Source organism: Eucalyptus grandis, chromosome 5 (assembly GCF_016545825.1).
Source record: "Eucalyptus grandis isolate ANBG69807.140 chromosome 5, ASM1654582v1, whole genome shotgun sequence".
Lineage (NCBI taxonomy): Eukaryota > Viridiplantae > Streptophyta > Magnoliopsida > Myrtales > Myrtaceae > Eucalyptus > Eucalyptus grandis.
Genome location: NC_052616.1, coordinates 28469393 through 28483277, shown reverse-complemented (window position 1 = coordinate 28483277; position 13885 = coordinate 28469393). Strand labels below are relative to the sequence as shown.

Below are 13885 nucleotides of genomic sequence, written 5' to 3'. Positions count from 1 at the left end.
AGCCTCCTCCTGTCCTCCGGACGCCGCCGCCGCTCATGGGCTGCAAGCACTTGCTGCTGAGAGCCAGGCTCTTGCTCCGCCGCCCGTCCCTTCACCGTCGTCATCATCATCTTCTTCTTATTCTTCTGCATCCTCGTCTCGGGTTCGCTTTCGCGGGGCGTATGGGCTCCACTTCTCTTGCGCCCGTTCGAGGGCCGGTTCCCGGATGAACCCTTCTTGCCTCAAAGCCAATGGGGTCCCGCACAGGCCTCACTCGAGCATTCCCAGACCAGGTACTGTTGATTTTCGGTGGATGCAGTCATTTTGTAGTTTGTCTGCTGGGAAATGGTTTATGGTACAGCTGGTGGGAGATTGTTGGAGTGTTTTGAGTGAATGGCATTGGGTTTGGTGTTTTTTGTTTTCGTTGCTGGGGTGAGTTCATCTGGGACGTATTTTTTTTTTTTTTTGAATTCTGCATTTGACTGTGGCTGAGTTTAGGTGGAGTGAAGACAGATTGTACTTGAATTTGTGTATGATGTTATGTGATTTTTTTTTGCTCTCAGTTCAACTGGAGGGGCCAGTAGGGAGAGGGATAGAGACTCCATTGAAGGTTTTGAAAATGAGACTGGAGGAACTTGGTATCGATATGCAAACATGTCTCCCGGGCCAGTACCATAGCCTGCTTTGTCCCAGTAAGTACTTTCTGCTTCAGAGACTTCTTTTACTTCCTGTCTTTGTCTCTGTATTCCATGCCATTCCACTTAATTGATGCTTTCTACTAACTTCTGTATACTTTTGACAATTTTCTCTTTTGGACTAGTGCAAGGGGGTCGTTCAATGGAAAGAAGCTTATCTATTTTCAGCCCTGATGGGTACGTTGATGATGCTTTGGTTTAGGTGTATCTGTTTTATTCAGTTGAGCAAACTTAGTTGTGTTCTTTTGATTCTATAGGGGTTCTGCAGTGTGGACATGTTTCAGGGATCATGTGGATGGAAAGGCACACGAGTAAGATACATGCTTGTTTTAGGGGTTGTTCCAAGTTGTGTCTACCCAGAGCTCTTAGCCTTACTGTACCCCTATTATGCAAGCTGCGAAACCTATAGGCTTCCTATATGCAACCTCTAACCAAACAAGCAGAAAGTCAAGACAATCAAGGAAATCTCGGATAGAGCTTGGGGTTGAGCCACTCTGCAAATGAGGTTGTTATGTTCTCTAAGTCCCCTATATTTGAAGTTTCAATTTCCAAGTCCACTGCCTTCCTTATTAGCCCTTTTGTGCCGACTGATTCTGTGCATAAATGTTGATACTGGGTGTGAGGGAAAGAATTTCTTCCTTTATTCTGCACTCTAGACTTCAAAATCTTAGGAATGAGTGAATCGGTACAGCCTTCTTTTAGATTCCCTCCCCATTCAATGCTATTGCAATTCTGGACCCCAAAACTGTTGCTTTTTCCACTAACTTATGGAGGTACATACAATAGGGTATCCTGCCACAAAATTCTGATAGTTTAGATAGTAATTGCTGTATCTAAGATTTTTGCTTATATAACAGACAGGCGAAAAGCGAGGTTGATTGCCATTTTTCTATACCCTTTTTTCCTCAATTTGACTAGTTTCTTTGATTTTCTTTGCACTTGAGTTTTTGTAGTTTCCTTGGTTGAGCACAATCCATTCAGGGCTTTTTGCTCCTTGTGCTCCTCCATTACAATTTCTTGGGTGTTGCAATGGCTAACACTTGGTGCATTTCTGGCACTAGATGCTTCTGAAGAGGAGATTAATACCATAATGTTGCTTTGTGCAGTAAATAGTTGTGTCACCAGAAAGTGTGAAAAGATGTGGACATTAGTGGGAGTTTTCCATTTAGCATCTCACTTTGGGTCCCAAATGGTCTCTTGCAAGCATAAGTGTCTATGATGTTTTCATTTCAAAGAACGATTTTCATCTTCTTCCTTTGAATCACAAATTCAATATTATTATAAACTTGATGCAGGATGCTTTTCACTTCTGATTGGTGCTATTAGGCAATTTCAATTTAAAGAGTAAATACACTTGTTTACACTTGTTAAGTCAAATCTGTCCTTTTGATATCAACTCTTGTCTGGGAGTACATTTATGGAATATTGCTTCTTAGTAGCCTTATGCTGCATGATTGATTCCATTGATGCTACCTTTCGCAGTTGGTTGCCTACTTTGCAGAGCGTCTAATCTCTGCTGAGACATTGTTGAGGAGAAATGCAGTCATGCAGAAAAAGTGCGAGAATCAGGTGTGTTTTTTTATTTGGAAAATGTCAAATTTTAATGCTTCTAGTATGATGATTACTTGAATTATTACTGCTCGGGGGTCTGGTCTCTGAAATTCAGATTCTTGTAATGCATGACTCTATTAATAATGATCCTGCGTTTGACATTTACACTAATTTTCAGAAGGCTGAACTTAATAGTGTAGATTTGTTATGAAATGATTCACCGTTATCTAGACAAGGATAGGAGTATGCATGAAGCTTTAACTGATGACATCCAGTGAATGATATGACCAACAACTTTGTTTACAGTTTTTGCTTTGCTTTGAGTTTTGATAATAGACAATGGTCATTCTTTTTTTCCTTTTCTCTTCTCGTGATTGTGTTTGAATCTTGTTGGCAGATTGTTATTGCATTTTACTTATCGGCGTGAAGGAAAGCTTGTCAGTGCAAGTATCGGGACGTGAAGAAAAATTTTGGCAGGTTGAGTTTTGTAATTTATTAGATGGTCTGAAAGGAACTTTTATGATTTATATGATCTTATCCTTCCAGGACCTTGTTAATTGCGTGTGCATAGCTGACCCAGTTCTGTCTACATAAAAATATTTTCTGTGCCTCACTTTAGATTCTGAATAGAGAGATTTCTTCTTTTTTTTTCCTCTTTATTTTTTTGAATTTCCATGCAAAAACTTTACTTTAGGGCTAATTTATTGCAAAGCTATGTAGGAAAGGAGCAATAAGCGTTAATATAGATATAAAGCATCTCCTATGTGTATCAATGCATTTAAATGTGTATCAAAGCATATCGACCTGTAGTTTTCCTCCATAGCAAAAACATAAGATTTTAAACCTATTTCACTATTTACAATATAGAAGACTCCTCTTCTCCAAAGGCTCTTTAAGGCTTTTGCCAATCAATGAAAAATACAAAAGACAGAAGAGTAATTGTTAACCATCATTTGTTGCTGAGTAGAAAATCTTTGATTCTGCAGTTTGTTTAAATTCAGATATTGTTCTAAGAATTTCATATTAATTAATTGTTCTGTTCTCTTTATATTTTGTTTTAGGAAGCTCATACAGAGAAAATCTTTTACGGGCTGGATGATATCAAAGGAAAAAGCGAGATCATCATTGTATGTACACTTTTCTGTAAGATAAGATTTGTCCTGCATTAAATAGTATGATAAATTGGCACCGACATTTATTTTATAGGTGGAAGGCGAGATGGACAAGCTTGCAATGGAAGAAGCTGGCTTCCGCAACTGTGTGTCCGTTCCTGATGGTGCGCCTCCATCAACTTCTGATAAAGATTTGCCACCTGAAGGGCAGGTCTGTATTTACTTTTGAAGATTTTTGATTTAGAAGGGGCTTACACTTTGCTTGATCGTAGAACTGATTAACTTTGTTTATAATATTTTTGCCCCTTAATTTCTTGAACTATAATCAAAGTCCCTTTCTTTATCTGCTCTGAATGAGTTCTGTAGGGTTCTTAAAAGAAATGAAAAGAGCCTCTCTCTACTATCCAGGGTCTTTAAATTCTCTTTTTCTGCTTGAAAGGGTATCTTGATTCCATCTTTATGTAGGAATTATCTTATGTCTAGGAGTACTGATTATGATTTTAATTGCTCAAACTACTCTTTGACTGGCTATTTGAATTGTGAGAAAAGATATCCATTTACCCTCTGAAACTCTGGAGGAAAAAAATATAATTTCTTGCCCAATTTTAAGTGAGTTCTTGTACTTGTTGAAGCCAGTTAAGAACATGTGGCCAAACTAAGTCATAATACCAAGTGATTGCAATTACTAAAGAATAATGTGATGGGAAGTGAAAGCATATTTTGCCTTCTGACCAACAACCCTTGTATGAAGTCATTCATGCCGATTTTTGGGCAGACTTAGGTTGGTCTCTGCAAAATTTTTATGCCATTTCGATGTGGTTGGACAAGCCTGATTATGGTTGTCTCTCGCACAGTCATGTCATTATACCTAATTATGGTTGTCAATCAAATTATTTGGCTTGGCTCTCAGATAGTCAATCAAGTCATTTTGCCAACATCCAATAGCCAGGCCTAAGAATTTCGACAAAGCCTGACTAAGCCTGCCCAAGCTCTCCATGTGGGTATTTGACTTAGTAAATCAATTCATCTTGCTACTTGATTGACTGTTTGATGCTTTTAGTTGAGCAGTTCCAACATTTAAATTTGGCTTCATGATTATCAGTATTTTTGCCACCGCACTGAACAGTGCTGTCTTAATAAAAGTTATTTTGGAATTTTATCATTTGGATTTTCTTCCTGTGTCTCTGATATTATCACAGGATACATCTGTGAGGTCTTGCAAAATTGACAAACTCTGTTGTTTGTCCTGAGTACTCTTTGTGCTAGGTCTCTGCAAATTAACGAACTATGTTGTTTGTCCTGATGATGTGCATCACTTTTTTTTTTTGTGGATATTTGGCTTACATGCATGTCACATTTGGAGCTCCTCATCTATATGCATGTTTTGGTCGGATTGGCTTTTTGTTTCAGTTACTTGTACCATTGCTACTCTTATGCATGCAAGAAAGGCATATATTTGGTGTTAAATAATAGAGAACTAAAGCATCTATATGTTGACATCTTTGTCTCTTAAGAAATTTATTTTCTGCTCTATTTCCTTATTCTTTTTCGTTGTGTGATAAAATTTTCACTGATGCTTTTGGCATTTGTAAAGCTAGGACATTAAGTATCAATACTTGTGGAACTGCAAAGACTACCTTAAGGAGGTTGGTAGTGATGGGCTCTTTCTAGTTAAACATTGCCATGGCAAGTTTCCTTCTTTACTATATTTAATCAAATAAATCTTTTCTCAGGCATCACGTATTATTCTTGCCACTGATGGGGATAAACCTGGTCAAGCGTTGGCTGAAGAGCTTGCACGCCGCCTCGGAAGAGAAAGGTTTATGCAATGCCATCTGATGTTCTCCATTTTGTGGATAAAGTGTTACATATACACTTGACAATTATATTGTATATGACAGATGTTGGCGAGTTAAATGGCCTAAGAAGAACGATAGTGAATACTTCAAAGATGCAAATGAGGTATACGTTTATATTCATCAAGATAGATATTTTTCTCCCAATTGGGGCTGAACCTCCTTTGCGTTTTCTATTTAATGAGCTCAGCAAGCCACTGCTACATCCCTTTTAGTAGGGTTATTCTGCAAGATATGTATGCCGTCACACACAAAGTTGGTAGTCACTCATATTGGTTTTCCATGTGAGGGAACGTGACAGAGCTGATAAAGAGCCTACTTTTTTTTTTTTTTTGGGAGGACAGGGAGGCTCCTCAATCCTGTTGTCGATTTGTAATTTATCTATTATTTCCACGAAAGTAGAAAGCAAAAAAAGAGGACATTTTCTGTTTGCAGTCAAACACCAGCTTATTGAACTAAAACTAGAAGGTAGAATGAAAAGTTGCTGTCTCCAGTTTTTACCTAGTCCTTTTCCTTTTGCAAGATTGTACATGTCAAAACGGCTTTCTTTGAAGTGTGAAAAAGGGCTATCTGTTGTAAAATGGAAATTTTGAAAGTTGTACCTTCCAAATGCTACATTTGACAAAACAAAGTCGGGGCTAAAGCTAGAGCCTCAAACCAAAAGCCTAAGCTGCCTGTGTAGGCTCGCATTTTTTGTTCTTCAATGTCTAGCGAAACTGTCAATTCTGAACATGTGGGTCATTTTCTCTCACATTGAAAGGGTAAATTTGCTGGCTGTGAGAGATGCCTAATTAAGTTGTTAGGGATGGAAAAATGGGTGAAGGGAAGGATCCTGATGGATGTTGACCAAATTAAATGTACTTTCTGCTTAATATTGTCAATAATTTGAGTTCGATTTATTTTGTAGCACTCTCTCTAACTTTTGTGCATTCATCAATATCTGGCCTAGTTGGGGTGTTGCACACCTATTGTTTTACTGAGCACATCTTGATTTTGGCCTTTGCATTTTACATCACATGTGGCATCTTCTAACTAAATCTTTAGTGCATTTAATTTGATCAGAGTGGGTGTCATTTGAGCAAATAAAAGATTCAATAGTGTACACAGAAAATGATCAAATTAAATGGGCTTTAACTTTCAATTGTACATGGCTATATTGTGTGTAACTAGCTTTTCTACAATGGCCATCTTATTGACAACACTATTAAGGGGATGCACCCCTTTACTGCCATCATGAATGGCATCATGTTGCTTTATTAAAAGGGTGTTCCTTTTACACAAGGCTTCTTGATATCCAAGGGTTGGGGAAGGATCTTCTAATGTATGCAGCTTTCTTCTACTTTTTTCTGCCAACAGGCTGGTTCCATGATTCAGACCCATGGCCTTCTAGTTACAAGTGTGTAATATTAGATTTGCACCGAGGCCTCCCCTTAAAACATAGCGTTAAAGATAAATAGCAAGAACAAGCTTATTGACCTCTTAAACTATTTTTCTCGACGAGGAATTATATGCTGGCTTATGTTATTTACTATTTTTGCAGGTGCTCATGTACGTGGGACCAGGTGTCCTCCGGGAAGTAATTGATGATGCAGAGTTGTACCCTATACGTGGACTGTTCACCTTTAAAGACTTTTTTGATGAAATAAATGGTTATTATCATCGGACTTTAGGTTATGAGTTTGGTGTTTCGACAGGGTGGAAGTCCTTGAATCACTTGTACAATGTAAGTTGATATTATTCACTCTTCTTCCTGGTTTTTAATTTCCTTGCAAATTTTAGGTGGTTATGACGGTCAGTTTCACAAATTCTGTGTTAAATGAATCTTCCTTAACGGTTTATATTGTTAGTATTCATTTAGGTCTGATATCATTAGTGGATTCCTTTTCTGTTTTGATTCTTAAACAAAAGATGGAAGTACTTTCTGTACTGCTGCCCATATGAAAGGGAAAGAAAGAGAATCCTCTATTTAAGTGAAGAGCTGTGTAGATTGGTCTCTTACAGTTATTGGTTCTCGTGTGTTCATACAGATTTGCTCTGATGCTTTCTGTTGACATCTTAAATAAATCATGGTACATCAAATTATGCTATTTTTTACCATTATTCAATGATACAGGCATGCTGGCTTATTTAAATCTAGATCATTTTGTAAGGGTTGGCATGAGTGATTATTTTGGCGGCCATCCTTTGACTGGTTCACATAATGGCTGAAAAACAGATGTCAGCATAGCTGCATAGTAGTCTTTTACTGAGTTAGATTGGTGAGAATTTTTTTTGCAAATAGTTCCTAGTGCTTGTCGCATCAAGAGCAGCTTCATTTAGCCTTTCTTGTCCCTCATAAGGTGTCTCCAAAGCTGTCATCAGTGAAATGAAGTGGATTTATAAGACCACAAATGATAGCTATGGTGCATTGCGTTTGGCACATCCAATGTTGGCCATATTGGATAAAGGAGATTTAGCAAACATACCGGTTATAGGTGGAAGAAAAAGAATGTAGATAACCAAACAAACGATGGCCAACTAATACGAGTGACTTTGTTGCTGGGCCTGTCAGACTGAGATGCTGCTGATTTGATTTACTATATCCATCATAGTTGTTCCAGTACGACTAGAATACATTTCTGGCTTTGTTTCACCAGAAGCACTAAATTCGTGCTCTATTAGAATATACTTCTTCTGCATTAGTAATAAATTCATCACTACCAAAGCTGCGTAGATTTTCTGTCATTGGTCCTGTTACAGCCTGTTGTTTTGACCTTTCTTCGTTATGGATAACTTTACCTCTTCCTTTTTGCTGATAAAATATCTTAGCTCCTTTGAGATGGGTTTTAGTAAGAGACATAACAGCACCTCTTATGATCAGTATCTTTTTTTCTAATAATCGAGCCTATACATTATTTGCACATTCTGAAACAATCTAATATAGATTCTTTTCTCAAAAAGTTGCCTATTCCTTTAAAAAGATCTGCCTATGCTTTCTTTTATGACCCAAAAAGGAACTTTGTTTCAGTTTGGACTGATTTCTCTTCTTTACTATTTTGGTCAGGTTGTACCTGGAGAGTTGACTATTGTAACTGGGGTCCCTAATTCTGGTAAGAGTGAATGGATTGATGCTCTTTTATGCAATATAAATGAGAGTGTTGGCTGGAAATTTGCACTTTGTTCAATGGAAAACAGGGTAAGATTTTATCACAATCTTATTTTAGAGACTTTTGTTGCACTTATATTAGTTCTTTTTCTGCCAGCTGCCCATTCTATGCAGTATTCTTGACATCTGCCAATTTTATTAATCTGTAGGTTCGTGAGCATGCGAGGAAACTTTTAGAGAAACACATCAAAAAGCCATTTTTTGATTCAAAGTAAGTTTTGGGAACTCTTTCCGGCTATATGTGGCACACTGGCTTTATTTTATTTTCCTGGTCTATCATCTACTTGTAGCGTAGCCTATATCATGGTTGTACTTGCTTTTTCATTGTGTTTGGACAATGTGGAAATGGTTTGCTTTGTGATACATGAAATAAGCTGTGTGTGAGCCTGTTATGCTGCTTTTGCTGCACTGGTTTTGTTGTAATAGCGCATCAGAAACCTAATCTCACTTTAATTCTATCATATCCTTCTTTTAAACTTAACATCTCTGGAAATTTGGGTTCACTCTCTAAGAAACCAATTTACCCATGAGAACATGTAATTTCTCTGTCTTGTCAATCTAATCATACAGAAAGCAACTAATAGGAGTACTTGCCAACACTCCGTGGAGCAGGTCTTTCTTTGCCCCCATATTCTGGAAAAACTGTTATAGCTATGACATTTTGGGGATATCACCGAATACAAGTTTGAATTAATAAAATGGTTTAAAAGTTTCACAGAATGAGTTGTGGATTGTTGTCATTGATTAGCAGGTGGTGCTTGTTCACTGCCAGTCATTGGCTAATGAAATTCAAATGGTGAAATCCATGTGCATGCGTGCACACGTGTCCACACCCGTGCGCGCGCGCGCGTGCTTGCTTGCACGCACGCGTGCACACAAAAATTACTGGCAGAAAAGGTGACTGGTCTGGTAGTTATTTCATTGTGTGGGCCACTGTGACTTTGTCTGTAGTTTAAGTTGCAATTGCAGCTTGTTTGCTCTAACTGATTGTTGCCTCAATTTGATGTCTTAATTTGGCCTAGTAGACCAAATTGTAGCCCGGTTCTTGATGGTGAAGTTCACAAAAGATATTTAACTAGAAGGACGTGGACCCCAGGGCAAACCTTGTTTGCTCTTTTTTTATTCTACTTTGTTTTTATCTGTTCTTTTTTAATTTTGGCCCGACATGCTGCAACCTACCCAATCTTATTCATCCCTTTGGAGAAAGATTCATTACACAGGCCATATCCTGGTATATCTAGTTCTACTCAATTAAGTTATATTTTTAACAGATCTAAAATCTGCAGTTGCTTAAGTTTCCCAAGTATTGACTGATTGTTTTTGGAGAAGCAACTCTCAATTGCTTCACCTTTAATCATTTGTGAGCACATAACATTTTGTCAAATGCTCTATTAAAGTCGTTGTAGTTCTTTAAAAGCATAAATTGCTAGAACAAGCTCACAAAATGTTGGTAGTTAGAGCAAATTTGGTTGTATATGGGTTTGTAGCAGGTGTGGTTTCCCCAAGTTGTTCATATTTTCAATAAACTCACCCCAAAAGAACCCAAAAAAAGAAGAAAAAGGGATGATGTATATAGCTTGATCTTTAGAAACATTTCCACATTACAGTCATTGGCGGTGACAAATAGAAAGTTTTAGCGCCTCCGGAAGAGTTCCTGGAGGATGTAGTGGCACTACAGTCCCTACAGCCTTTGTTGGTATTACTGCTGTTGCTGTTGTCACAATTATCTCGTAAATAAGTATCTACAACAGTATTAGCACCTCGATTGATCAGCCATGCTGGCCATCATGTAACATTGTTAAAGCCATGGTATCTGTTGACTTGGTGCTATTGGTTCTCCTGATCGCATGCTGTATGTTCTGTTTGTTAACTATAGTAGATTCTCACTTTTTATCAGGTTCAATTCTTCAGTAGTCATAATTAGGTTTCAAGTTACATATTGTTTCCAAATAAGCATTTCTCACCCCTCATATATTGGATCGTTTAGTTTTGTTGCCTTATGCTGTCTTATTTGTGTGGCTAATTGTCCTGTAGGAAATGGTATGTCTTAAGTCAATCTTCTCGTACTCTTTAACATGGTAATTGGTAACTCTTGGAAATTACAGATACGGAGAACCTGCTGAACGAATGGGCGTTGAAGACTTCGAGCGAGGGAAGCGATGGTTGAGTGATACGTTTTATCTCATAAGGTGAGAAATTCAAATCATATTTTTTTTTTTTTTTTGGTGATAAAGTAATGCAAAACAAATCAAGTGTTTGCATATTTTAACTTGAGGGTGATGCAATGCATTCAAAGAAGTTATACTGTGTTGTGGGGTGTATATATATGGAGAATAATGCATTTTAATCATTTCTTTTCCTAAGAAATATTATGTGGCTATTGAAAGTGTGTGTCTTGCTTGGTAAATGAATCTGCATTTCTTTTCCTATGAAATATTTTGTGGCTATTGAAAGTGTGTCTGTCTTGCTTGGTAAATGAATCTGATTTGCGTATGGAGTTACCGCAGTTCAGGCATTTCCAGATTTCAGTGTTCCTAGTGCTACATTCAGTCCTTGCTGGCAGGATGCTGTTTTCAACATTGGTATAGTTTTTCTCCATATGTTAATAGGCTCCACTTCACCATAGAGACGGGGAAAAAGAGGGACTTAAAGATTAGCCTCTATTGGGCATACACCACTGCTTGAGTTCCTAGATTTTCTTGTCACTGGCTTCACTGCTGCTGTAACCGTCCTTTCACTTTTAGTTGGCATGCATCTACCAGTCATTTCTTTCATATCAAGGAGGTATCAATTATTACATGGAAATGCTGCTCCACATATTGGCTCAGTTTACCTTCCACATTCTTGTCATCTTGCACTTTAGTTCATGGATGAGAGGTGGACAGAGATAGCATCCTAAAATTAACAATTCTTGATTATGGCTTATGGGGACAAGATTTTTTTCTTAAAATTCAACATATTTTTGAAGTGAAGCTGTATAGGCTTATGAATTCTTGGGATTTATTCATGAATGGCTCTTGCTGTGAAGTTTCTCCTACCAGTAATTCTGCTTCTTGGTATCAACATAGTAGCTTGATCTGAGAGAACTTGCTTTTATGAAAAATCTTATTCTGACATGCTACAAGTCAAATTTCTGGAAAGTTACAATGCAGTTGATTTGCTGTGTCAAGTATGTAAATTTTGTCCCCAAATAAATTGATGGAGTATCGATGACTACAGTTGTCAAAGAAGAGAATCAGGGGGCATGGATTTTATTTAATGAATTAGTAACATGATTTTCTGGCTAGTGTACCTGAATGAGAGTCTCTTTGTTACTGTTAGGGCTTGACAATGGATGTTCGTGGTAGATTTCCTGATATATCTAATACTAGTGTAAGTAGACATTTGCAAAGTAGTCATGATTTGTTGTAAAAAGAAGCTTGTTGTCAAATTTATTGATCTTGTGACAAGCTGAGGTCAGTTGCTGTCAGAATAGTCTATAAGATCACTTGCAAATAGTAGTTGTATTTGTTTGGATGTTTGACTGAAGCAAATCTTTCATGGGAATAGATATTGACGGATCCTGATAGTCTTTAAGTGTTCATTCTCCAGACTTTTCCTGGAAATGGAAAGTATATAATATATTTGGCTGTTCTCGCTATTGAACAGGTGTGAGGATGACTCACTTCCAAGTATAAAGTGGGTTCTTGATCTTGCCAAGTCTGCGGTGCTAAGACATGGGGTGCGGGGACTGGTAATTGATCCTTACAACGAGCTTGACCACCAGCGTCCTTCTGGCCAGTGCGTCTCTTGATTCTTATGACTTGAAATATCTCTATTGTATGCAGCTACTCTAAATGTCCATGTTGAACTGGCGATTCTGCTATTGCTGGTCTGTCGTGGTTTTTCTCTCTCGTGAGGAAATGAACTGAAAAGACAGTGACACAATGCTGCCAAAGCAAAACCACTCGTCATAAAAACTCAAATTTCGAAGATTATCTTGTACTAAAGTAGCAATTTCTTTGCACATTAACATTCCATTCCATCCCTGTTTAGTGCTATAATCTTTGGGATACTGTCAAATCCTTTTACCACATACTATTTGAGAGTATTTATTCTATTTAATATTTAGATGTCATATGTATGAATCCTTTGCAGGACTGAAACAGAGTATGTGAGTCAGATGCTTACATTGATCAGGCGTTTTGCTCAGCATCATTCTTGCCATGTGTGGTTCGTAGCGCATCCTAGACAGGTTGGTCTCAGCTCAGCATTGTTAATTATGTCTCTTTTGTCAATTCTAAGTTAACTCTTCAAAACAGTTGCACAACTGGGTTGGTGAGCCGCCTAACCTCTACGATATAAGTGGGAGTGCGCATTTTATAAACAAATGTGATAATGGGATAGTCATACATCGAAATCGGGATCCAGAGGCTGGACCTGTTGATCAAGTACAGGTAAAGTTGCTCTCTGCACTAATTGATCGTCAGCATTGGGACATTTCTTTTGGCAAATCTGTCCCAAATTTATTTTATACTTGTAGGTTTGTGTACGGAAAGTGAGGAACAAGGTTGCGGGGACCATTGGTGATGCCTTTTTAAATTACAACAGGTTAGTGTAAACTATTTTGTCTTTTGTAGCATCTTATAGTCTGTTTTCCGGTGTTTTAAAAACTGAAGCACAGCTGGTCAACTGGCCAGCGGTGCTTTGGCCATGGCAACTGGTTGAACAGCTGGTTTTTATATCGGTGTGATAAATGTTTTTGGTGCGTATGTGGACATGTTCACTATTGTGGATTGTCAAAAATGTCGAAAACTTTTGCCATATTTATGGGAGGGTATGCATAGTTTGGTGGTTTACAGGGACTGGGGGTTGCCAAGGATTCCTGGGTCCCTGGTTCAGGTCCGCCTGGCTTTACTCTTTCTTAAACAGACTTTACAGACAATTATTTTATGGCTCGACTTTATTAGCCCAGCTGTGATGATCAACATAGGATTTTTGTGCTGTTCTTGGTTTAAAAGGTTGATCACACCTGTGCCAAATACTTTTGACTGCTCCTCAGTTGAGCCTGGCTGGCTAGTGCATACGGGTTTTATGTCTGCGGTCTAAGTGTCGCATACGCATCTAATGAGCTGAAATGAGGCAATGTTTTTGTAGCCTTTCTTATCCTTTTCTCTTCCCCTTTTTCCTCTCAGGGTAACCGGTGAATTCATCGATCTCGACGCCGCACCAAAGAAAAAATAGGATGATGGTATTCTTTCGCTCGCGCTTGTACAGTTTGCGAGTCCAACAGCAATCCGACTCTTGTAATTTTGTAGTTTCCCTATTCTTCTCTCCTCTGTTCTCACTGACTTGGTTCCTCTAGGCGTTTTCTTTCTTTCTTAAATCTCTGAGGGGTTGAAATTGTGAAGTGGCGGGCATTGATTCTTGTTGTGTTTTTCGAAGGTTAGCTCTTGCGGTTCCCTTTCAATGAATGTCCAACGCATATAGTAATCATCAATGTGAATCTTTCTGTCACATGGCTCTTGGCGGTTCTATGATTCGTCCGCGCCGTCCTGATTCAACTGA

The 13885-nt window shown here is 38.2% G+C and overlaps 1 protein-coding gene across 1 annotated transcript in view; it reads left to right on the top strand.

Annotated features, from left to right (window-relative positions):
- Positions 1 to 13834, top strand: part of LOC120293804 (twinkle homolog protein, chloroplastic/mitochondrial-like) — a 24977-nt gene extending 11143 nt beyond the window's left edge. The window contains exons 4-23 of the mRNA XM_039313561.1: positions 3 to 272; positions 543 to 721; positions 932 to 985; positions 2157 to 2243; positions 2341 to 2419; positions 2623 to 2702; positions 3287 to 3352; positions 3432 to 3548; positions 4936 to 4983; positions 5071 to 5156; positions 5239 to 5299; positions 6734 to 6916; positions 8237 to 8368; positions 8488 to 8549; positions 10444 to 10527; positions 11987 to 12118; positions 12476 to 12572; positions 12640 to 12774; positions 12861 to 12928; positions 13513 to 13834. Coding sequence (XP_039169495.1) covers positions 3 to 272; positions 543 to 721; positions 932 to 985; positions 2157 to 2243; positions 2341 to 2419; positions 2623 to 2702; positions 3287 to 3352; positions 3432 to 3548; positions 4936 to 4983; positions 5071 to 5156; positions 5239 to 5299; positions 6734 to 6916; positions 8237 to 8368; positions 8488 to 8549; positions 10444 to 10527; positions 11987 to 12118; positions 12476 to 12572; positions 12640 to 12774; positions 12861 to 12928; positions 13513 to 13561 — 2069 coding nt within the window. The 3' untranslated portion in view covers positions 13562 to 13834. The remainder of the gene's footprint in view (positions 1 to 2; positions 273 to 542; positions 722 to 931; positions 986 to 2156; positions 2244 to 2340; positions 2420 to 2622; positions 2703 to 3286; positions 3353 to 3431; positions 3549 to 4935; positions 4984 to 5070; positions 5157 to 5238; positions 5300 to 6733; positions 6917 to 8236; positions 8369 to 8487; positions 8550 to 10443; positions 10528 to 11986; positions 12119 to 12475; positions 12573 to 12639; positions 12775 to 12860; positions 12929 to 13512) is intronic.
- Positions 13835 to 13885: the final 51 nt, after the last annotated feature.